At 40.3% G+C, this 17,169-nt stretch overlaps 1 protein-coding gene across 4 annotated transcripts in view; it reads left to right on the forward strand.

Moving 5' to 3' along the window:
* LOC310848685 (uncharacterized protein) overlaps positions 1–17,169 on the forward strand; it is a 144,941-nt gene that overhangs the window by 62,738 nt on the left and 65,034 nt on the right. For 2 of the 4 annotated variants that reach the window (XM_083748108.1, XM_083748110.1), the window contains one exon: positions 15,196–15,482. The exons of 1 other annotated variant lie outside the window; for it this stretch is intronic. In XM_083748108.1, coding sequence (XP_083604234.1) covers positions 15,196–15,353 — 158 coding nt within the window. In that variant the 3' untranslated portion in view covers positions 15,354–15,482. Of the gene's footprint in view, positions 1–1,427; positions 1,482–2,451; positions 3,140–15,195; positions 15,483–17,169 lie in introns of those variants that run through there. One more of the 4 variants, XM_083748109.1, reaches the window with a different exon arrangement.

A 17,169-nucleotide genomic window follows, 5' to 3' on the forward strand; every position in this document is an offset into this window, starting at 1 on the left:
TTGTCATTGTATGCACCACTCAGGTTTGTCATTGTTTGTTTTACTCCTTACTTCGAACCTTACAATGTCGTTCTCCTCAATGCTGGAGAAGTACATGTTGTGGTACATTTTACAGATAATTCTCTTTTATGAAGACCTTTGTTCGTTTATTGTTAAATGAATATGCAATAAAGGCCATTCAGCTTACAGCACAGTGAGTGGTTGGTCTTTGCACATGGAAAAAATATAACAAAGCTGGGTAGAATTATTTTTTCATCAAAAACCCCCCACAAAAACATACTGTATATAACATAGCAGGTGCAGTTTGAGAAAAGCTTTCTACAGATTTTTTTCTTTTCATATAGGCAAACCACAATAATATTAGAGCAGCTTATTAATAGCTCCATCCAAACTAGCACACACATCCACTTTATGCCAGGAATTGAGAATTTGTAGCTCTCCATTTGTTGTAGGAATCAAACACGCATCAGCCCCAGGCAACATGGTCAATGGCCACAGACAATGGGAGTTAATAGCCCAACAACATGTGTCTTGTATGCCTCTTTACAGCAATTCCTGCAGCCAAGCTGGTGCCAACCACATTGCTCTGCTTTCCTTTGTACCACATCAGGGAGGCTGAGATAGGGGTCTTGTCATCTGGGCAGCCCAGGACCTCCATACACACTGCCCAGGCTGGCGCCCCAGGGAGGACACTTCAGTGTTGCTAATGCAGCAAAAACTACATGGGAGGGAGCAATTCTCCAGCAGTTTGACTACCCCCAGAGGCACACACCTTTGTCTCTGGAGACAATCGGATGCCAGCAACTAAGATTGGCCTGCCTCAGTCCTGTTACACAGGTATATAATGATCAAGGCTGCATTCAGATGGCACTTTCCTGACATATAAATTTCCATATTTTCCAGTGTAAATCCACTTCTGGAAACCTAGTGGTATGTCAGGGAGAATTCGGAGGAGCAAGTGATAGAAGAGGTGGAGCAGGGGCTCAGGGATGCTGTGGAGCTCTTCAACCGCCCAGAGACAGAGGAAGTGGAAGAGAGGGCAGTGATTAGCCAGGAGGAGGAAGGGCTCAGGGATGCTGCAGAGCCCTTCAACTGCCCAAAGGCTCGGGAAGGAAGGTCAGACTCTGGAAGAGAGGGGCTTTCAAATCAGCACAGACAAGGAGGGAAATGAAACGTAAGGATCAAAGACATCTCACTTGATTCCCATGCCTACTTTGTTGGTGCAGGAATCGAAGGAAGCCACTCCCCGAATCTGACCCAACGGGTCTGGACGCGTAATCCTGAACTGTACCTGTTTCTTGTACATATGTAATAAAGACTGTAAATACAGAGCTGACTGTGCTGGGGTGTTAATGCGAAGAGGAGACACCACCTTTACATGGTATCTACTAGAGTTTATAACTCATTTCCATGTTAACCATTTCCAGAAAATAATCCATTTCCAACCCTGGAATCCTGGAACATTGTGGGTGCTGTGTGTTGTAAGTTTCCTGCAGCTTATTTAATTATTTGATGTATTTATATCCCACCTTTCTTTCAAGTTGTCATAGATTGCACCTCCACTGCTCACATAGTTTTGGGTGGGATTTTGGCATGTTACTGTGTGATCAACAGAAGAAGCATGCATGTGCAGAAAGGGTGGGGGGAGTGGTGACATGTACAAACACATTCCTCATTGGGTCACACCACAGCCACTAGTGTGAATGAATTTTAGTGCAGCATGCTGCTATATAAATCAAAAGGCTAGAGTTCCATAATGCAAAGGGTAGTGCTGTGTAAAACAAATGTTAGAAATTGACACAAAAGTGATAGCATTGTAAACAATAAAGTTAAAAGACGAAACTCTATGTATGTATGCAGTCCTGGGGATGCTTGAGGGATGCAATTTTTTGAGAATGCTAAAATGGATTGACCTGATCTGCAGCCCTGGGACTAATATGTGGCTTGAAAAGCAGTTGTCCGCTGGCTTCTGCACTTCTGAATGTTCCAGTGAAGTTCTTGGCTTTAAAAAAAGATCATATTTTTGTTTTTAAATGTGTATGTGAAAGAAATTACATTTTGAAAAGTGCAGTTTGAGAGAAAAGATATTTAAAATATGTGTTTAAATGAATCATTAAATACAGTTTTCATTAAATCCGTCTTTGAAAAAATAGGTTAATTCAGAAACAGAATGTAATGAAGACATGTGACACTAATATAGACCGGAAATAGACTGATATGCCCACTCCTAAAATGACCACAGGAGATGATGAAGAAGAAGTAATAGGCAGGTAGCTTTCATTCAGGTAATTGGCATTAGGCAGGGAACACAGAATCTAGAACTCCTTAATTTTTTGGATAATGTAATCAATTCAAGACCAGTACATAGGATTTTTCTTATCATTCCAGTGGAATTCAAATTACATCTAATGTGGGCAGAAGTTCTTTTCATGTGCTTTTCTCTTCATTTAGGTTTGTGGCATCTCTTGCTGAGAATGCAGTCCAGACAACTTCTAACTGAGACAAACAACATACTTTTTTCATTTTTTCTTTCTTATTTTAAGTGCTAGGGGATCTGATGCTAAGACAAACAATTTGGCTGACAATATACATCACTGTCACATGCCTTTTGTTATCAACATTTTTGATAAATTCCAATTGGTGTGAATTCTTGCTTCCAAATATGAATAAATGGCCTGAATCCATTGCCTATAAGCCACTGCAAAAATAAGTTTTAAGTGTTTCCAAAAAGGAAAGGTCCTTCAAAATTATCAAAGGCCTTTTCTGTATCTATAACTATCAACAAGGTCTCCTCTAAAATTCTGAATTTATAATTTGTGGTATGTAGCACTTTTCTTCTATCATCTCTTTTTCTCCTTTATAATAAACCCATGTTTGATCTTGGTATATCTCTTTATTCAAGACACTCTTTAACTTCCTTGTTATGACACTAGTAAATATATTATAATGAGTATTTAAAAGTGATATGGGTCTATAAGAAGATGCTAATGTCGAATCTTCACCTCCTTTAAGGATCACTACTATTGTTGCCTCCTGCCATGATTGCAGCAACTATTTTTCAGTCTGGATCTCACTAACTTTCATTGAAGGGAGTTACTAAAAAGTTTGAAGTTTTTATAGTGCATTGATGTTAAGCCATCAGGACTTGGTGCATAGTTTTCCATTAAAGCCTAAATAGCTTCCTATATTCCATTGCCTAAAACAAGTTTTTCCAATAATTGCTTGCCTTCCTCAGTTTCAGAATTTTCATTTTATATAAATACTTTATTTTTTCTATTTGTGGGTTGATTTATATAATTTAGAATAGGGTTTTTAAAAGTCTTCTGTAATCTCCTCAGGAAATTTAGAAATATCACACACACACACACAACTCATTATGGGGGAATTTGCTTCATCTGTTCTGTTTCTTTAATTGGTATACAATTCAAATGTCCTTTGTCTATTTAAGTTAATTGACTGGCATAATTTGTGTGTTTCCAAAACTTCTAATTGTGTTTTTTTTTTACAAATGTTATTTTTATTATCATTGATGTTACCTTGTTTTGTTGTATTTTATTAATTTCCAGGGTAAGTTCAGTTTTCTGTTTTTCCCATTATTATTTTTTGTGATGTTCTTATCAAGAGTTTACAGAGTTTACCCCTCTTTACACTTAAGACAAACATAGATTGATTTTCTTAGATACATTCATTTTAACATCTATTTTATACTCGTTATTTATTTTCTTGTAGTGTTTCTGAACAAGATTGTTTACAAATGGACTCAGGCAATCTTCAAATAATAATAAAATGCAATCTTCTAGCACCAGTTACCTCTCCCTTTTTTTATAACTATTGCAAGAAAGACAGATGAGTTCTGAGTGGCTTCATCAGCAAAAATCCACGCAAAATCACCACAGCAACCTCTAGATGTCTCATCCTTCAGTGGATCTCCACTGGACACATGAACCACACAGCTAGATGCAATCCCAGCAGTGGTGGTCATGTGAGGCATTTACAATGAACAGTAGTGAGCAGGTATGTCAGAGAACTCTGATGGAAATGAGAGCATAAATTGCCAATGTTGGTTTATTTATCCAATATCCAGAACAGAAATCAATCCAGTAAATATGATCAGCATTCATTGCTGCCGTTTTCAGTCCACAAACAATATATAATTGACGAACTTCCCATGCCATTAGAATTGCATTTCATCTGCGTTGAAATGAATGGTGTGGAATAACATAATAATTTATTTAATTATGTAAAATTCTGCCATAGCAGGCAGCAAGTCAAAGAACATAGTTTTTGATGCAGGCCAGAGTGCGGTGGAATGGACAGTGCTACATGCAATGAACACAAACCAATGCCTTTCTACACCAGTCGTAGCATGACTGTGATGCAAAGGTGGCTGATATGATAATCAAACCACAGTGTAAAGTATTATAATATTTAACAGATTTGGGTAAAGAAATATTTACATGCTTTTATGCTCTTTCATTGAATGCATTCCACAGCTTGAACGAAATAGCAGCTGTGCCTCCTTCACGGACCGCTAGCAAATATTAGTAAATGATACTCAGTCTGAAGCTTTCACTTTAAATCATTGGTAATAGTGTTCTGCAGTCTTTTCTTCACAGTAGCAAGTGACTTTTTTTTTAAAAAGGTGCTATATTTTATATTGTGAAAGGAGGATTTGAAATGAAGAGCTCTTCTCTGTCTTCTGTGCTCAGAAACAGCCTTTTAAAGTGCTGGCCGCAGACATGATGGATTATTAGCTAAGTGCAAAGAAATGCCTTACTGTAGACTGTGGTGACCTTTGCCAGTGCTCTGGATTTGGTACCAATCATCTGCAATTAAAAAGAGCGTATGAGAAGAAAAGAAAGATTCACAGTTGTACAATGACCATTCTTTACTATCAAGAGGCTGTGGGAATCATTCATGTCAGAGCCAAGAAGGCCAAAGAGCCTGCATCTCTCCCCCCCCCCCCACAAAATATGTAATATTTCCTAAAGATTTTTTTATTTTTTTTTTGCAAAAACATTGAATGTGTTGACCCTAACCCTTCACCCCCAATCCATTCTGCAGGTGTTATAATGTAGGGCTCTGAGGGAGGCAAGACTGCCACTTCCCCCCATTGTTGGTTAATTATTAGTGGCTGGAATATTTCCTGCCACAAGAACAGAAGAAAAGCCCTGTTGGATTAGACCAAAGGGCTAGCTCAGAATTCCCTGAGCCGATGCTCTCTGTATGTTGTGCACCACAGCTCACATCAGCCCCAAAGCATGGCCACTGGTGAGGGTGGCTATGGTTCAAAACATCTGGAGGATACAGGCTGAGGAAGGTTGACTCATCTAGTCCAGCATTCTGTTCCCATAGTGGCCAACCAGATACCTATGAGATGCCCCCAAATAGGACAAGAGCACAAGAGCACTCAAGTTCCTATGGCGTTGTAGGTAAGTTGTATGTAAGCAAAGAAGCCCCAGAGATCTCTGGATCACAGATTAAAAGAAAAACAGCACTTGTCCTGCCTATAGGGATCCAAGCTTTTCACTCCAAAAGAACCACAGTTAGTGCACCAAACAAAATATACACATAGAAAAAAGATTGTAAGCAAAGCAGATGCAAAAGAAACGAGTTCAGGAAAGAGCAGTGGAATGCTAATAGGAAAGTATTTTTTGTCAGTCATCCTTATTAGCTGAAATCTCTGTGTTTCTCTTGCATTTCATCATCTATTTCTATACTAAATATTAAATTTGAGCTGAAATTTGAAATGAAAAAGAGGGGAGAGGGTTTTTCCCATTATTTTCCTATCAGAGAGTTATTTGAAATGCCAATGTATGTGCATAAGTGATGTGTGAAGGTAGCCGCTAGGGAAAATGCCATCCAAGGAAACAGGTTTTTCCCCATAATATTCTCCCCACCCCCGCTGCATTTGAAAGTCAGAACAGTGGCTTGGCTTCAGCAATGTGTACTGGCACTCCCTCCCCGCACCCAGCACATACCAGTGCTGATTCCACTGGCACAATTCTTATTATTATTTGGAGACTGATGAACAGTACAGCATGTCCTTAAAAAAATGGGAAGAAAGGCTATCTGTTTCTGCATAGCATGGGTTGTAAAGGCCTGGTGATTAACTGAGTAGAGTTATGTATTTATTTGCCTGGTGAGATCTCTAAATGGGAAGCTCTCCCTCCAAGTATAAAAATAAGTGGAGTTAGATTTTCCTATTCCTTCTCATACAAAGCAATGCACCTGTCTCTGACCTCCCAAAATTCATCACAGCCTGATGCAGCTAGGACGCTAGGCTACCTAGACAAGGCCTGGCAATGTGAAGGGGGACTAAGAGACGAAAGCTTGCTCAAGGCTGTCCAGTATGCTCATGGCTGATGGCTATTTCAAAACCACCATCCTACCTGTGCAGCTGGGCTCAATTTTACTAAAATAGCATCTAGCTGTCAGTAGGTAAACTGCTTGTTTAATGAGGAGCACCACATTGATCTCCCAAGTGCCATCAGATATCCAGTTGCTGCCAAGAACAAATTCATGGATTTTAGCATCTATACAGCTATTGTTCAAAGAGACAAATATCCTTGGACTTTTGTCAGCTCCGACAATACCTCATAGTATACACATTTTGTGCAGTGCTTTATCTTGCCAGACACCAATAAGCATGCCCATTATATTGTAATTATAAGCTAATCGCTCATTGGCATCTAGTGAAGACATTTTTCATTTTAATGGTAATTCCAAGGATGACTACCATGTAATTTGTAGGCAAGAAACAACCACGCAATTACTCTGTTATTAACACAATAATTACCAAATGTGTCCAGGCTTTTTTTTATTTTTGCATGCGTGTATCTTATGAAATTAAGACACCCACACCTGCACACTGCATGGCAATTTTGTAGCTAGTCAGCCCATGTTTTTCAATACAATGATAGCCACTAATATTTCAGAGACAAGGTATCGTTCGGTACTCAGTACCAGAGAGCACAGAATCTAGCTGTATGTCTCAAACAATATCATGTTTTAAAAGGGGATTAGCAACTGCAAAACCAGCATAAACTGAATGTAAATAGCGTGATGAAAGAAGCCAAACATGATTGTTCAGTTTGATTGATTTGATATACTTTATTGATGGGACTGTATCTCTGAAATTGCAAGATTAATTTCTTTGCAAAAACTTCTTTTACACTTATGGTCCCACACCATGTATACAAAAGTACAGAGCCAGTGCTTTTTGAGACTCAATTATTCTTCAAAAATTGGAGTATCTGCTCATGTGATGGCCAAGGAGCCAAACAGGGCATAGAACACCTTTATGGAACTTTGCTCTACATGAATTGCACCATAGAGGAGTGAAATAGCGACAACATTTGGAGGGAGGGGGGAGCTGCCATGTGATTCATCATATAGTCAAGTGAACTTTTGCTTTACTGCTCACCACCTACATCATTCAGAGAAAGAAGGGGGGAAGATACCAAGGCCTTGGATCTTCAAAATAGAAGCCTTGGGTGAAGTCATCTGTTCCAGGAATGAATTACTACAGAGATGGGTGAGCTTTTTGAGACAGTTTCAAAGTCTCTAGCTGTCTTGCACTACAGATTTGTATCATATTGTGGCTGAGGCAAAGAATAATTGCTGTGCAACTATGACTCTCAGTTTCAGGTGTGGTATATACGTGTGTGTGTGTGTGTGTGTGTGTGGTGTGTGTATCACACAAAAGAAAAGAAATCAGATGCTGTTATTTTCAGGGTCTACAAGCCGGAGTTCTACAAATTAAAATTGCACAGGCTGCATCATCTGTCCAACACTGAGGATGCTGAGGGAATTGGATATTTGCAGATTCCAATATAGTAAGTGGACCTGGTCTGCATCTTCTGGACTATCAGGCAGATCTGTTCATAGCCGTCTGCCAGCTTTTGCAGTAACAGAATGTTCCAACACAGTTCTTGGCTGGAAAAAAACATATCACATATGTTTAGAAATGTTAATTTTGAGATTAAAAAAATACATTTAAGATATGTGTTTGAATACTATTGAAATTCAGTGGGCGATATCCAACAAAGTTGTTGCATTGGCTCGAGAATGGCTGCACAATGTAACTTTCCTTTCCTCTCATCTCCCTGTGCATATGTGTCCCTTAAAAAGGGTTTCTGCCAGCCCTCTGAAATCTGGGGCGGGCAGGGCAAATCAGCTACTGTAATGTTTAAAAGATTGCAGCCATGTGAGAGGAGCAATTTACTCAGGTCCTTACTATAAAATCAGTGGATGCTAAATTTATGTTTGGAAGCACCAGGGCCTCCAAGACATATGGTGGGAATACAGAGCCAGCAGAGGGCTCTAACACAGTAAAAAAAGAGTTATGAAGCAAAATGTGCAGGCATCCTTCTAGCCAATTTCATTGTGAGAAATGAGCCCACTTCCACTATTCTGTGTGTTTAGCTAATGAGTGAAGTCACAGCTACTGCTGAGGTGTGTACTAGAGAAAGCCGGAGTCACGTGTGGCCCCATTTTCTGCACCACACATTTAAAGCAGCATCATGCCACTTTAAACACTACCCCCCAAATAATTCTGGGAAGTGTAGCTTGCTAAGGATACTGAGAAGTGTTAAGAAACCCATATTCCCCTCAGAGAGCTACAATTTGTAGAGTGGTTTAACAATCCAACCCCTCTTCCCAGGGAACTAGTTTAAATGGTGCCTTAGTAGCACCATAGTAGAAGAGAAAGTTACTTGGCACCATGAAAGATATTTAAAATACATGTCGGAGAGTCTTTAGAGCCAAGTCCCTTGCTGCTTCCCCATTTAAATTATATTCTAAGCCCAGACCCTTTCTATAGATATCTAGTGAGTCATAGACAGAGAGAACAGGCACAGCTTCACAAAATCCAGCCTCAAAATGCTATCTCAAATAGGAAGCACCAGTATCTCTGAATAAGTCCTTTTGGAAATGCAGCATAGTACTTCTGCATCTAAAAGCTGTCACCTACTTCCCTAATAGACTGCAAAACTCACATTTATTTGGAAGGGAAAGTATTAGGGATTCCCATAAAACTAATTTCCCTCTCAATCGGGTTTAAAAACTCATATTCAGTTCAAGGATGATTGGCTATTAGATTGTAGCTGAAGTTTCAAGGGAGAAATAGAATTTTAACTGTGCAGCTGGGTGGGTATTTGGAACTTTCACCTCTCCGTTTTTAATGCTCCCTTATTAGAAAGATGGGAAACGCTTTTCCATTGCTCTAATCTGGTAAACAGGAAGTGGCGGGAATAAATGGAAGAGAGAAGCCTGACTAGAAAGCTGACATAGGAGGTGAGGGAAGTGTCACATTGTGCAAAGCAAATGACAAAAATGAACAGACCAACAACATTGCTGCTACAGCAGCAATCACAAACAAAAATTGGACCTTTCAAAGATTATTCACTAGAGAGGCAGAGTCCTCTGAAGTCTCCCAAGGCCACCCCAAACCATTTTGCTGTTGCAATTTACAGTTACTGACCCACACTTGCATGCATGAAAGGGTTAACCTGAGCTCAAGTTACCAATGTGGGTATGGCTTAGCAGGGACTCAGCAGCATCTTTTCCCACTTTCCCCACTTTCCCCCACTTTCTTTTTCATGCTTCCAGGAACAAGAAAAGGAAAGCATGTACGTTAGCCAAAAATGGATGGGAAAATACATAATTACATACATGATTTTATTTGTATGCTGCCTTTCCATAGTTAAAACCATGCTCAAGGCAGCTTACAACATAAAAATGCATAATTACAAGCACAGCAAAAGTAGTCACAAAAATAAATAAAGCATCAAAAAGCACACAACCAAATTAAACCATTTCCACATAAATCATAATAAGATATAAAATAAAGATACAAAAATGTAATATCAATAACAGTAGCGACCCCTGCCCCAACAAAGCCCCCTAAACAATACCCCAACCTAAGAGTTTGTTCAGCAGCCTCACCTTTTGATGCTGGAGTCAGTCAGGGCCCCACCCTCTCAGGCCAGGTGGTAAAAGGGCTGCAGGGCAGAGAACAGATGTTTCCAGACTCTCAGCCAAGATAGTTATTGGGAGAAATTCATACTAAAATGCTGATGAATTTTGCAAATTGCTACAGAAATGGGAACTGAATTTAAGATTGGGGAAATGAGCAACTGGACCGAAATTGGCAGATCTCTTTTTTTCTTTTTTCTTTTAAACATTTTTTTATTAACGATCTCTTGGATTACAAAAGTACGTGCAATGTCTCTTTTTTCAAGTTACATTTTCTACAGATCAGTTTCATTTGTTGAGACATTAGTGTTACCTTATGAAGAAAATGGGGAAAGAGCTGGAGGGGGGCATGGTGAGTGGGGGTGGGGTCGGGTGTCAATGCTTCTATTCTACTTAATGTATGTGTGGGGTTTTGTGTCAGCATCACTTGTGCGGGTTCTATTATACTATTAGCTTGTGTTCCTTTGATGGTGAGAGAGGTTGAGGTTGGCCTAGGGTGTGGTTGTTTGCTTGTGATTGGCTGTGGTGAACTTTGTTTTCATGTGTGAGTGGGGTGTGGGTGTGTTTTTGAATCAGGTTAGCCATATTGATTTGTATGCTTTTGGTGGATTCTTGTCGTTGTCTTGTTGGGCTGTGTGTGTAATAAAGGGGAGAAGGCGTCTTGTTCTATTTGTCCCTGTATTAGTTTCAGACACATTGAGAGATGCCAACCAGGCAAGAAATGAGTCAGGCTAGGTCAGAAATGAGGAGGAATTTCAGCTACCCTGGAACCAACTCAGGAAGATGGGAATGGGCAGTGGCAGGAGCCTCAAGGGGAATAGCCAGGGCAGGGAGATGCTTTTGGCCCCCACAGAATCTGCCATTTGAGCAGTCACCTCACTCTGCCCAGTAATATGGCTGGCACTGAGAAATTACTCCTCACCTCAAACTCTCTCCTGAAGAGATCCTTGCATAAGCTTTCCAGAAACTGAAATGCACCCCAAAAATTGGCTTTGGAAGTCAAGAGAACCCCCAGAACAGCACACAGGGGAAGGAGGGGGGAATTGTTCCATCTAGCAAGTGACAATGCTCATACAGACATAACATTGAATTCCACCCATTTTTCCTACACAATGCACTCAACCATTTTTCCACATTCCCACAATTTCAGACAATTCTCTCCACCCAGCCAATTTCAACCATTTTGAATTTATGGAAATGGGTGGAAGGTTGTGTCCACTGGCAAGATTGATACCAACACCTCCTGCAGAAGATTGGATCCTATTAACTGGGACAGAATACTATTGATTAAATAGAAATGAGATGGGGGAGTAAAGAGTATCAGGCCCCTCCTATTTCAGATCTGGGTCATTTAATAGTATCCTTTTGCAAGGGGAAAAAAATATTCCAAATGAACTGCTCCTTTCACATCACCTATAATTCAGAGTGGCATGGATAACAACAGGTCTGCTTGGTGGTTTTGTAGCTAGCAGATTGCCTACCCATATGTCCAGAATGAGATATTTCAGGGTGATTAATTGTTAGCTGGCAAATGTCAATACCCCCTGAAGCATATGTTGCAGACATACAGTCATTCCAAAGGTACCCATTAATTTCAGCTTAGTCGTGCTTAGAAAATTGCACAAATACTGGTGTTCATATTTTATAACATATCCAGAGGGTTTCACTGGAGCAGTAACTTAAATGCTAGCTGCTGGCAGCTTTTATTAAACATGTGAATTAGGGAAAGAGAGGAGACGGGTTGAATGCTCCACTGGAGGCTCTTGTTCACCAACAATCCAATGTACAAATCAGTTAAGGTGGAGTAGTTTGCTGAATTAGTCCCCAGTGGCCAACACTTAATTTCTAAATGGAGAAGCCTGCAAGTCATCGCCTGGTTCGTGCTGCCCAATTTCTCTATGCTGTCACGGCCAGAGGCACACAGCCTCCTGGAAAAAGATTAGTATAAACGAGGCTGTCCATGTGGGGAGGCAGCAGCCATTTGCATGAACGGGGCTACACATTTGTCAGACATTGCAATCCCAGAGATGCACAGTAAGGATGAATAGATGTCCTTTCTTTTGTTGCTTTGTTCTGTGAATTTACTCTCCTCTGCGTTTTACCCTTCATGAGGTCTGGTTGAACTAACAATTTTTTTAAAAAACAACAACAAGTTCTGGCATTGGAGCATGCATGGATTGCCACAGCTTTCCCATTCTTTTGGTCCATGGGCATGTTTCCTCCCCCTCCCCACTCTGTATACTACCAATTCACATGTGCACTTTTATGAAACACTGCAAAAAAGCAATCTTCATGCGATTGTGTGTGTGGTTGCATCAAATTTCTGTTGTGTAATGTTATACAATGGTGGAAAATGGTGTAGAAAGTAGGGAATTATGTGAGGAAGAGATACTGTAAAAGCAAGTACCATAGAAACATAGGAAGTTGCCTTCCTATCATTTGGTCCATCTAGCTCAATATTGTCTTCACTAACTAACAAAGGCTCTCCAGGATTTCAGGCAGAGATCATCACTGTACTTTTTTTGGTGCCTGCTAAAAACATTTTTGTTTAAGTAACCCTACCAGGATATACTGGTGTGCTTTAATCAGGTTTTTAGCTTATTGTTGTTTTTACTTCTTTTTGTTTTTAACTGTTTTTACTAAGAATTTCATTGCTTTATTCTTTTTGTAAACTGCTTTGAGGTTATTGAAATAAAATAGAGAAAGTGGAGAAATAGAAGTTGTTGTTTTTCTTAAAATCTTGAAATACTACAACTCAAGAAGTCCTGTGAAATTGGCTGACAGGAGATTCAGGAAAGAGAGAGAAAAGTACTTTCCCATACAACCAGTGCTTTTTTTTCTGGGGCGATGCAGGGGTATGCATACCCCTAGACATTTTGTGAATCTAAGTTTGGCCTCATTGAGGGGCAGTATTTCAATATAAGTAGGAGAATGAGAGTACTCCTAAACATTTTTTTAGAAAAAAATCACTGCATATAACACAAAATTAACTCTGCATCCTTATGCTCACTTCCCAGGAAAGCAATCCCACTGAACTCTGTAGGACTTACGAGTTCAGACCCAGATACCTCCCCACTAAATAAATTCACACATGACTCAAATTTTAGTTTTGGTTTTTGACAAAATTTAGGCCACAACTTTATGGATTACAGAAGGTGAGTGGTTGCATAGGCTCTGGTTCAACTAGTTTCCTGCACTTTTGCAGGCAGTGCTGACCCAGGGCACCAGCATAGTTCAGCCAAGAGTGAACACCTGGGAAGGTGAAAAGCCAGGAACAGACTATGTTCACCACCCAGATGCCCCCCTGGACTCAGGTACGAGCCCAAACCCCTCTCAGGGGTTGACCAAACCAGATGAGTCCCTGGATTCCTTTAAAGGAATACCCTTCACATAGGGATGGCAAAAACGCTCCCCCATCCCTATCACCTGAACCAGTGCCTATCCGCAACCTTACAAGTTGTGACGATTTGCTATGCAGCAGGCGAAACCCAAATGGCAACAGCCAATCAGCCAAGTGGGGAAATTACTACCGTGCCCCTGTCCCAACAACAGACAACACACGACGGCATAGCAAGGTCAGGCGCACAAAGCCTTAAAATTAGGGAGAGGTGGACAGGTGTTGCAATGCACAAGCCGAAAGAGGAAACTCTGGGTCATGTGCATGGATAGAAATAGGTCCCTCGATCCGTTTGGACTGCACCCCAATGGTCAGATTGAACCCAACATCGAGGGACCTACCAATTAGGTGTTGTGGCAAACCAATCCAACCCACCCACCCAAAACACAGGGCGTCAGTCTCCAGGTCTCAATGCAACACGTGGCCTCTTTTAGGGAGGACATGATTTCTGAGTAAACTTGCATAGGATTGTGCTGCATGTTAATGAAGCCACAAGCTGGGGCTGATGACTACTAGATTAGATGTCTTTAAAAGAAGAATAGAGTCACAGAGGATGCATCTATTAATATTTGCACACCATAATGGCTGGATGGAAACTCCAGATCAAACGTAGTTCACCACAGAAGGCCAGTTGGCAAAGTCAACAATAGGAGAGATGCCGCTTTCATGGCCTGTTTGTGGTGGTTGTTCTTTTGACTGGGGCACACTCTTAGAAATAGGATGCTGGACTAGACTGACCTTTCCTTGTTGTGGTCCAGCTTCTGTTCTTAGTTGAGGGCAGCCTTGATGAAAGGCTGGCTGCAAAGAAGGAATTAAAGCTAGCTATTTACTGTCCAGGTAGCAATCTTTCAGAGTGTGATTTTATTTCTTTAACTGCAAAAGTTTTGCTTCTTAACAGTGACCTTTTGCATTTTACCTAGAGTGTATCATTCGCTCTTTATGGAAGGCTGATATCTCTGATATTTTTAAGGCTATTATTATTATTTTCGAAAATGCCAAGGCCTTTAGCTTTAAAAGGCACCTGCTGTGCATCTCCAGTAATAATGTTTCACATACTTTCTACTTGAATGCTGGAAATTCATGTTATGAGCTACAGGAAAATGGGAAACTACTGAATTTCTGAGAGTGGCCGTCGCTTGTCCTGTGATCATACCTGAGCTAGACGTCTGGAAGAACCCATTTACATTTGTCTCTCCCCTTGAGCAAAGAGTTTGATCACTGTTGCTGCTTGCGCATGCTCTTATTGCTGATATGGCAGCCAGCCTTTACAGCATAAGTAAATAAAAGAACCTTGTGATGAAACAGACATTGTGATGCCTCTACTAAGCAACATGTGTAGAACAGACTGCCTCAGACTCTCCTTCATTGGAGGTTTTTAAACAGAGGTTAGATGGTCATCTCTCAAGGATTCTTTAGCTGGGACTCCTGCATTGCAGGGGGATAGATTAGATGACCCTTGGGCTCCCTTCTAACATTCCAATTCTATGATTCTATACATCTAGAAATGAACTCTGATGACTCAACTCGCTACTCAAATCCCTTTAAGTAGGATTTCGCTGCTTGCGATCCACTAAGCCAGATGCTGTGGCCTTCTAAGTTTTGGGCAAACTCTCCTCTCCATTTTGCTTTACCCATCAGGTAGCTAAACTCATGAGGACATTGAGTTGCCTGATAGTTTTTTACCACACACTTGTGGCTAGATGTGTTCAGCTTGGCAGATCACAAGCTGTATAGGCTTGTCATATATAAAGATATATTGATGGCTCCTTAATCACGGGGGTTAGAAACATTTTCTTTTTCTTTTCTTTTCTTTTCTACAGCACTGATGGCTGCTAGGCCAACTGATAATAACATGACCAAGCTGCACAGAGTCCAGAATCTTATTTTAGAAACCATCCAACCATTTCAACCCACTTCCTTTAAACTGTCAGCGTGTCAGCAGAAACTGCACCCAAACCAGGAGAGTTGGTCCAGATAGCAAAATTGCTTATCCTTTCCTAGAAGGGCTGTGGTATTTCCTAAATGATTTTTCCCCCATTTCCTCCTTTGAATTTGTATTTACCAAATAATATTCAAGCCCGTGTTTGAATATTTTCTTAACAATTTGCAAAAATTTGCAAAAAACAACAACAACAACTTCTCAGAGGATTTGAGGACTCAGGGGTGGGGAATGATAAGTCCTGTTTAGTCTGACTGGCTTGGAAGGCTGCTTGATTTGGTGCTCTTTGGTCCTGGGCCACTCACTGAACAGAAGGGTTTCTGGTACCACTTAGGTCACGCACACACATAGCTTCCCTTCATGGGAATGTGGTATTTGCCTTCCATCATGCCAACCTGGGTGATGGATTTGGTCTGGGGTGGCTTGGCCTATAGCAGCAGGCAAGAGATATTCTACCTGCCTGTGCAGGTTATACATGCCCACACTTGATATGTGAAACTGGTGCAAGTTCTTCCTTGTTATATTTTAATAAAATATAGTCTTTTACCAGTTCTATCTTGTCTCCATTCTGGGCAAAGGGCCTAGTAAATACATGGTTTTTGTTGAGGGAAAATGTCATTGTACTCAGCAGCAAACAGGAGATGTGACCAAACTGTTCTCACAGGATCTTCTTACTAGGACACATTCTAAGGAATGTCAGCAGCTTTGACTGCAAGCTTTGTGTTGAACAGGGGTGGACAGAACCACCTGCTTCCCATCTGTGCCCATCTTGCATGTGTTCATATGTCAATGCCGTCCCATTGCTGCATGAATCTGCAATTGGTTTAAAAAACAGTATGAACATTTACATTTAAATATGTATTTCATCTCAAAATACATATTGAAATACATTTTTTTATATCTCAATGTATCTCATTTTGGTACTTTTTTGTTTTGAGAACTGTGTTGCAAAATTTGGAGAAGTGCAAAACCTCAAGTATATTTGCATTCTAATTTGTATTTCAGTCCAGGAGGTGCAAATTGGATCAGTTCACTTAAAACTGCAGACCGAACAAAACTGCCCTCCATCCTTAGTTGTACCATGACTGAGAAAACACATTTCACTGCACCTTTGAAAATGGTTTTCCAGCATACCACAGATATTCAGTGCCCTGATACTACGATTTCAAAATTTTCAAGAATATTAACATATATTTTAGTCCTAGTATCAAAGAATAGCTATGACATTGTACTTTGAATTGCTATAAAGATGCTTTTTGATGGATGTCCGCCAGTATTATTAGATGCAAATCCAGACACATTTAATATAGGTACTATGTCTATTAAAAAGTTACAGATGGAGAAAAAAGTCAAGTATGGCTTTAGTTCTTCATGTAATGCAGATTTCCTTTCTGTGTGCTAAAAGGCTTATCCCAAACTGGCTGTGCAATTGTCATCTGCAATTACCTTAGCGAGCAGTCTAGAATAGATTGTGACATTGCTAGTAGGAGTACAATGCACCACAAAAAACTTAAGTCTCTCCCCGTTGTTCTAATTCATTTCTACCCAGTTATTGTTTGTGCGTTACAATAAAATGTAAATCACTTAATGCAATTAAAGCTATATCCCACATCAGCGTTCATGATGAAAAATGAAAGCGAACAGTCTATGAGTTAGTATAATCCATGTGTTGTTTTGAGGATTCATGGACATCTAGGATTATCATGAATACCCCTGAGGTCTCCGAGTGTTAATTTCCACATTTATCTCTGGTTTAGCTCACAAATATGCCATGTTGGGAGGAGGCAGAGAGTTATTTGCATCTTAATGTACCAATCATATTTATTTCAGAGTATGGAAGTCAGGAAATATATTG

This window comes from Podarcis gaigeae, assembly GCF_964106915.1.
Source record: "Podarcis gaigeae genome assembly, chromosome: 7".
Classification (NCBI taxonomy): domain Eukaryota; kingdom Metazoa; phylum Chordata; class Lepidosauria; order Squamata; family Lacertidae; genus Podarcis; species Podarcis gaigeae.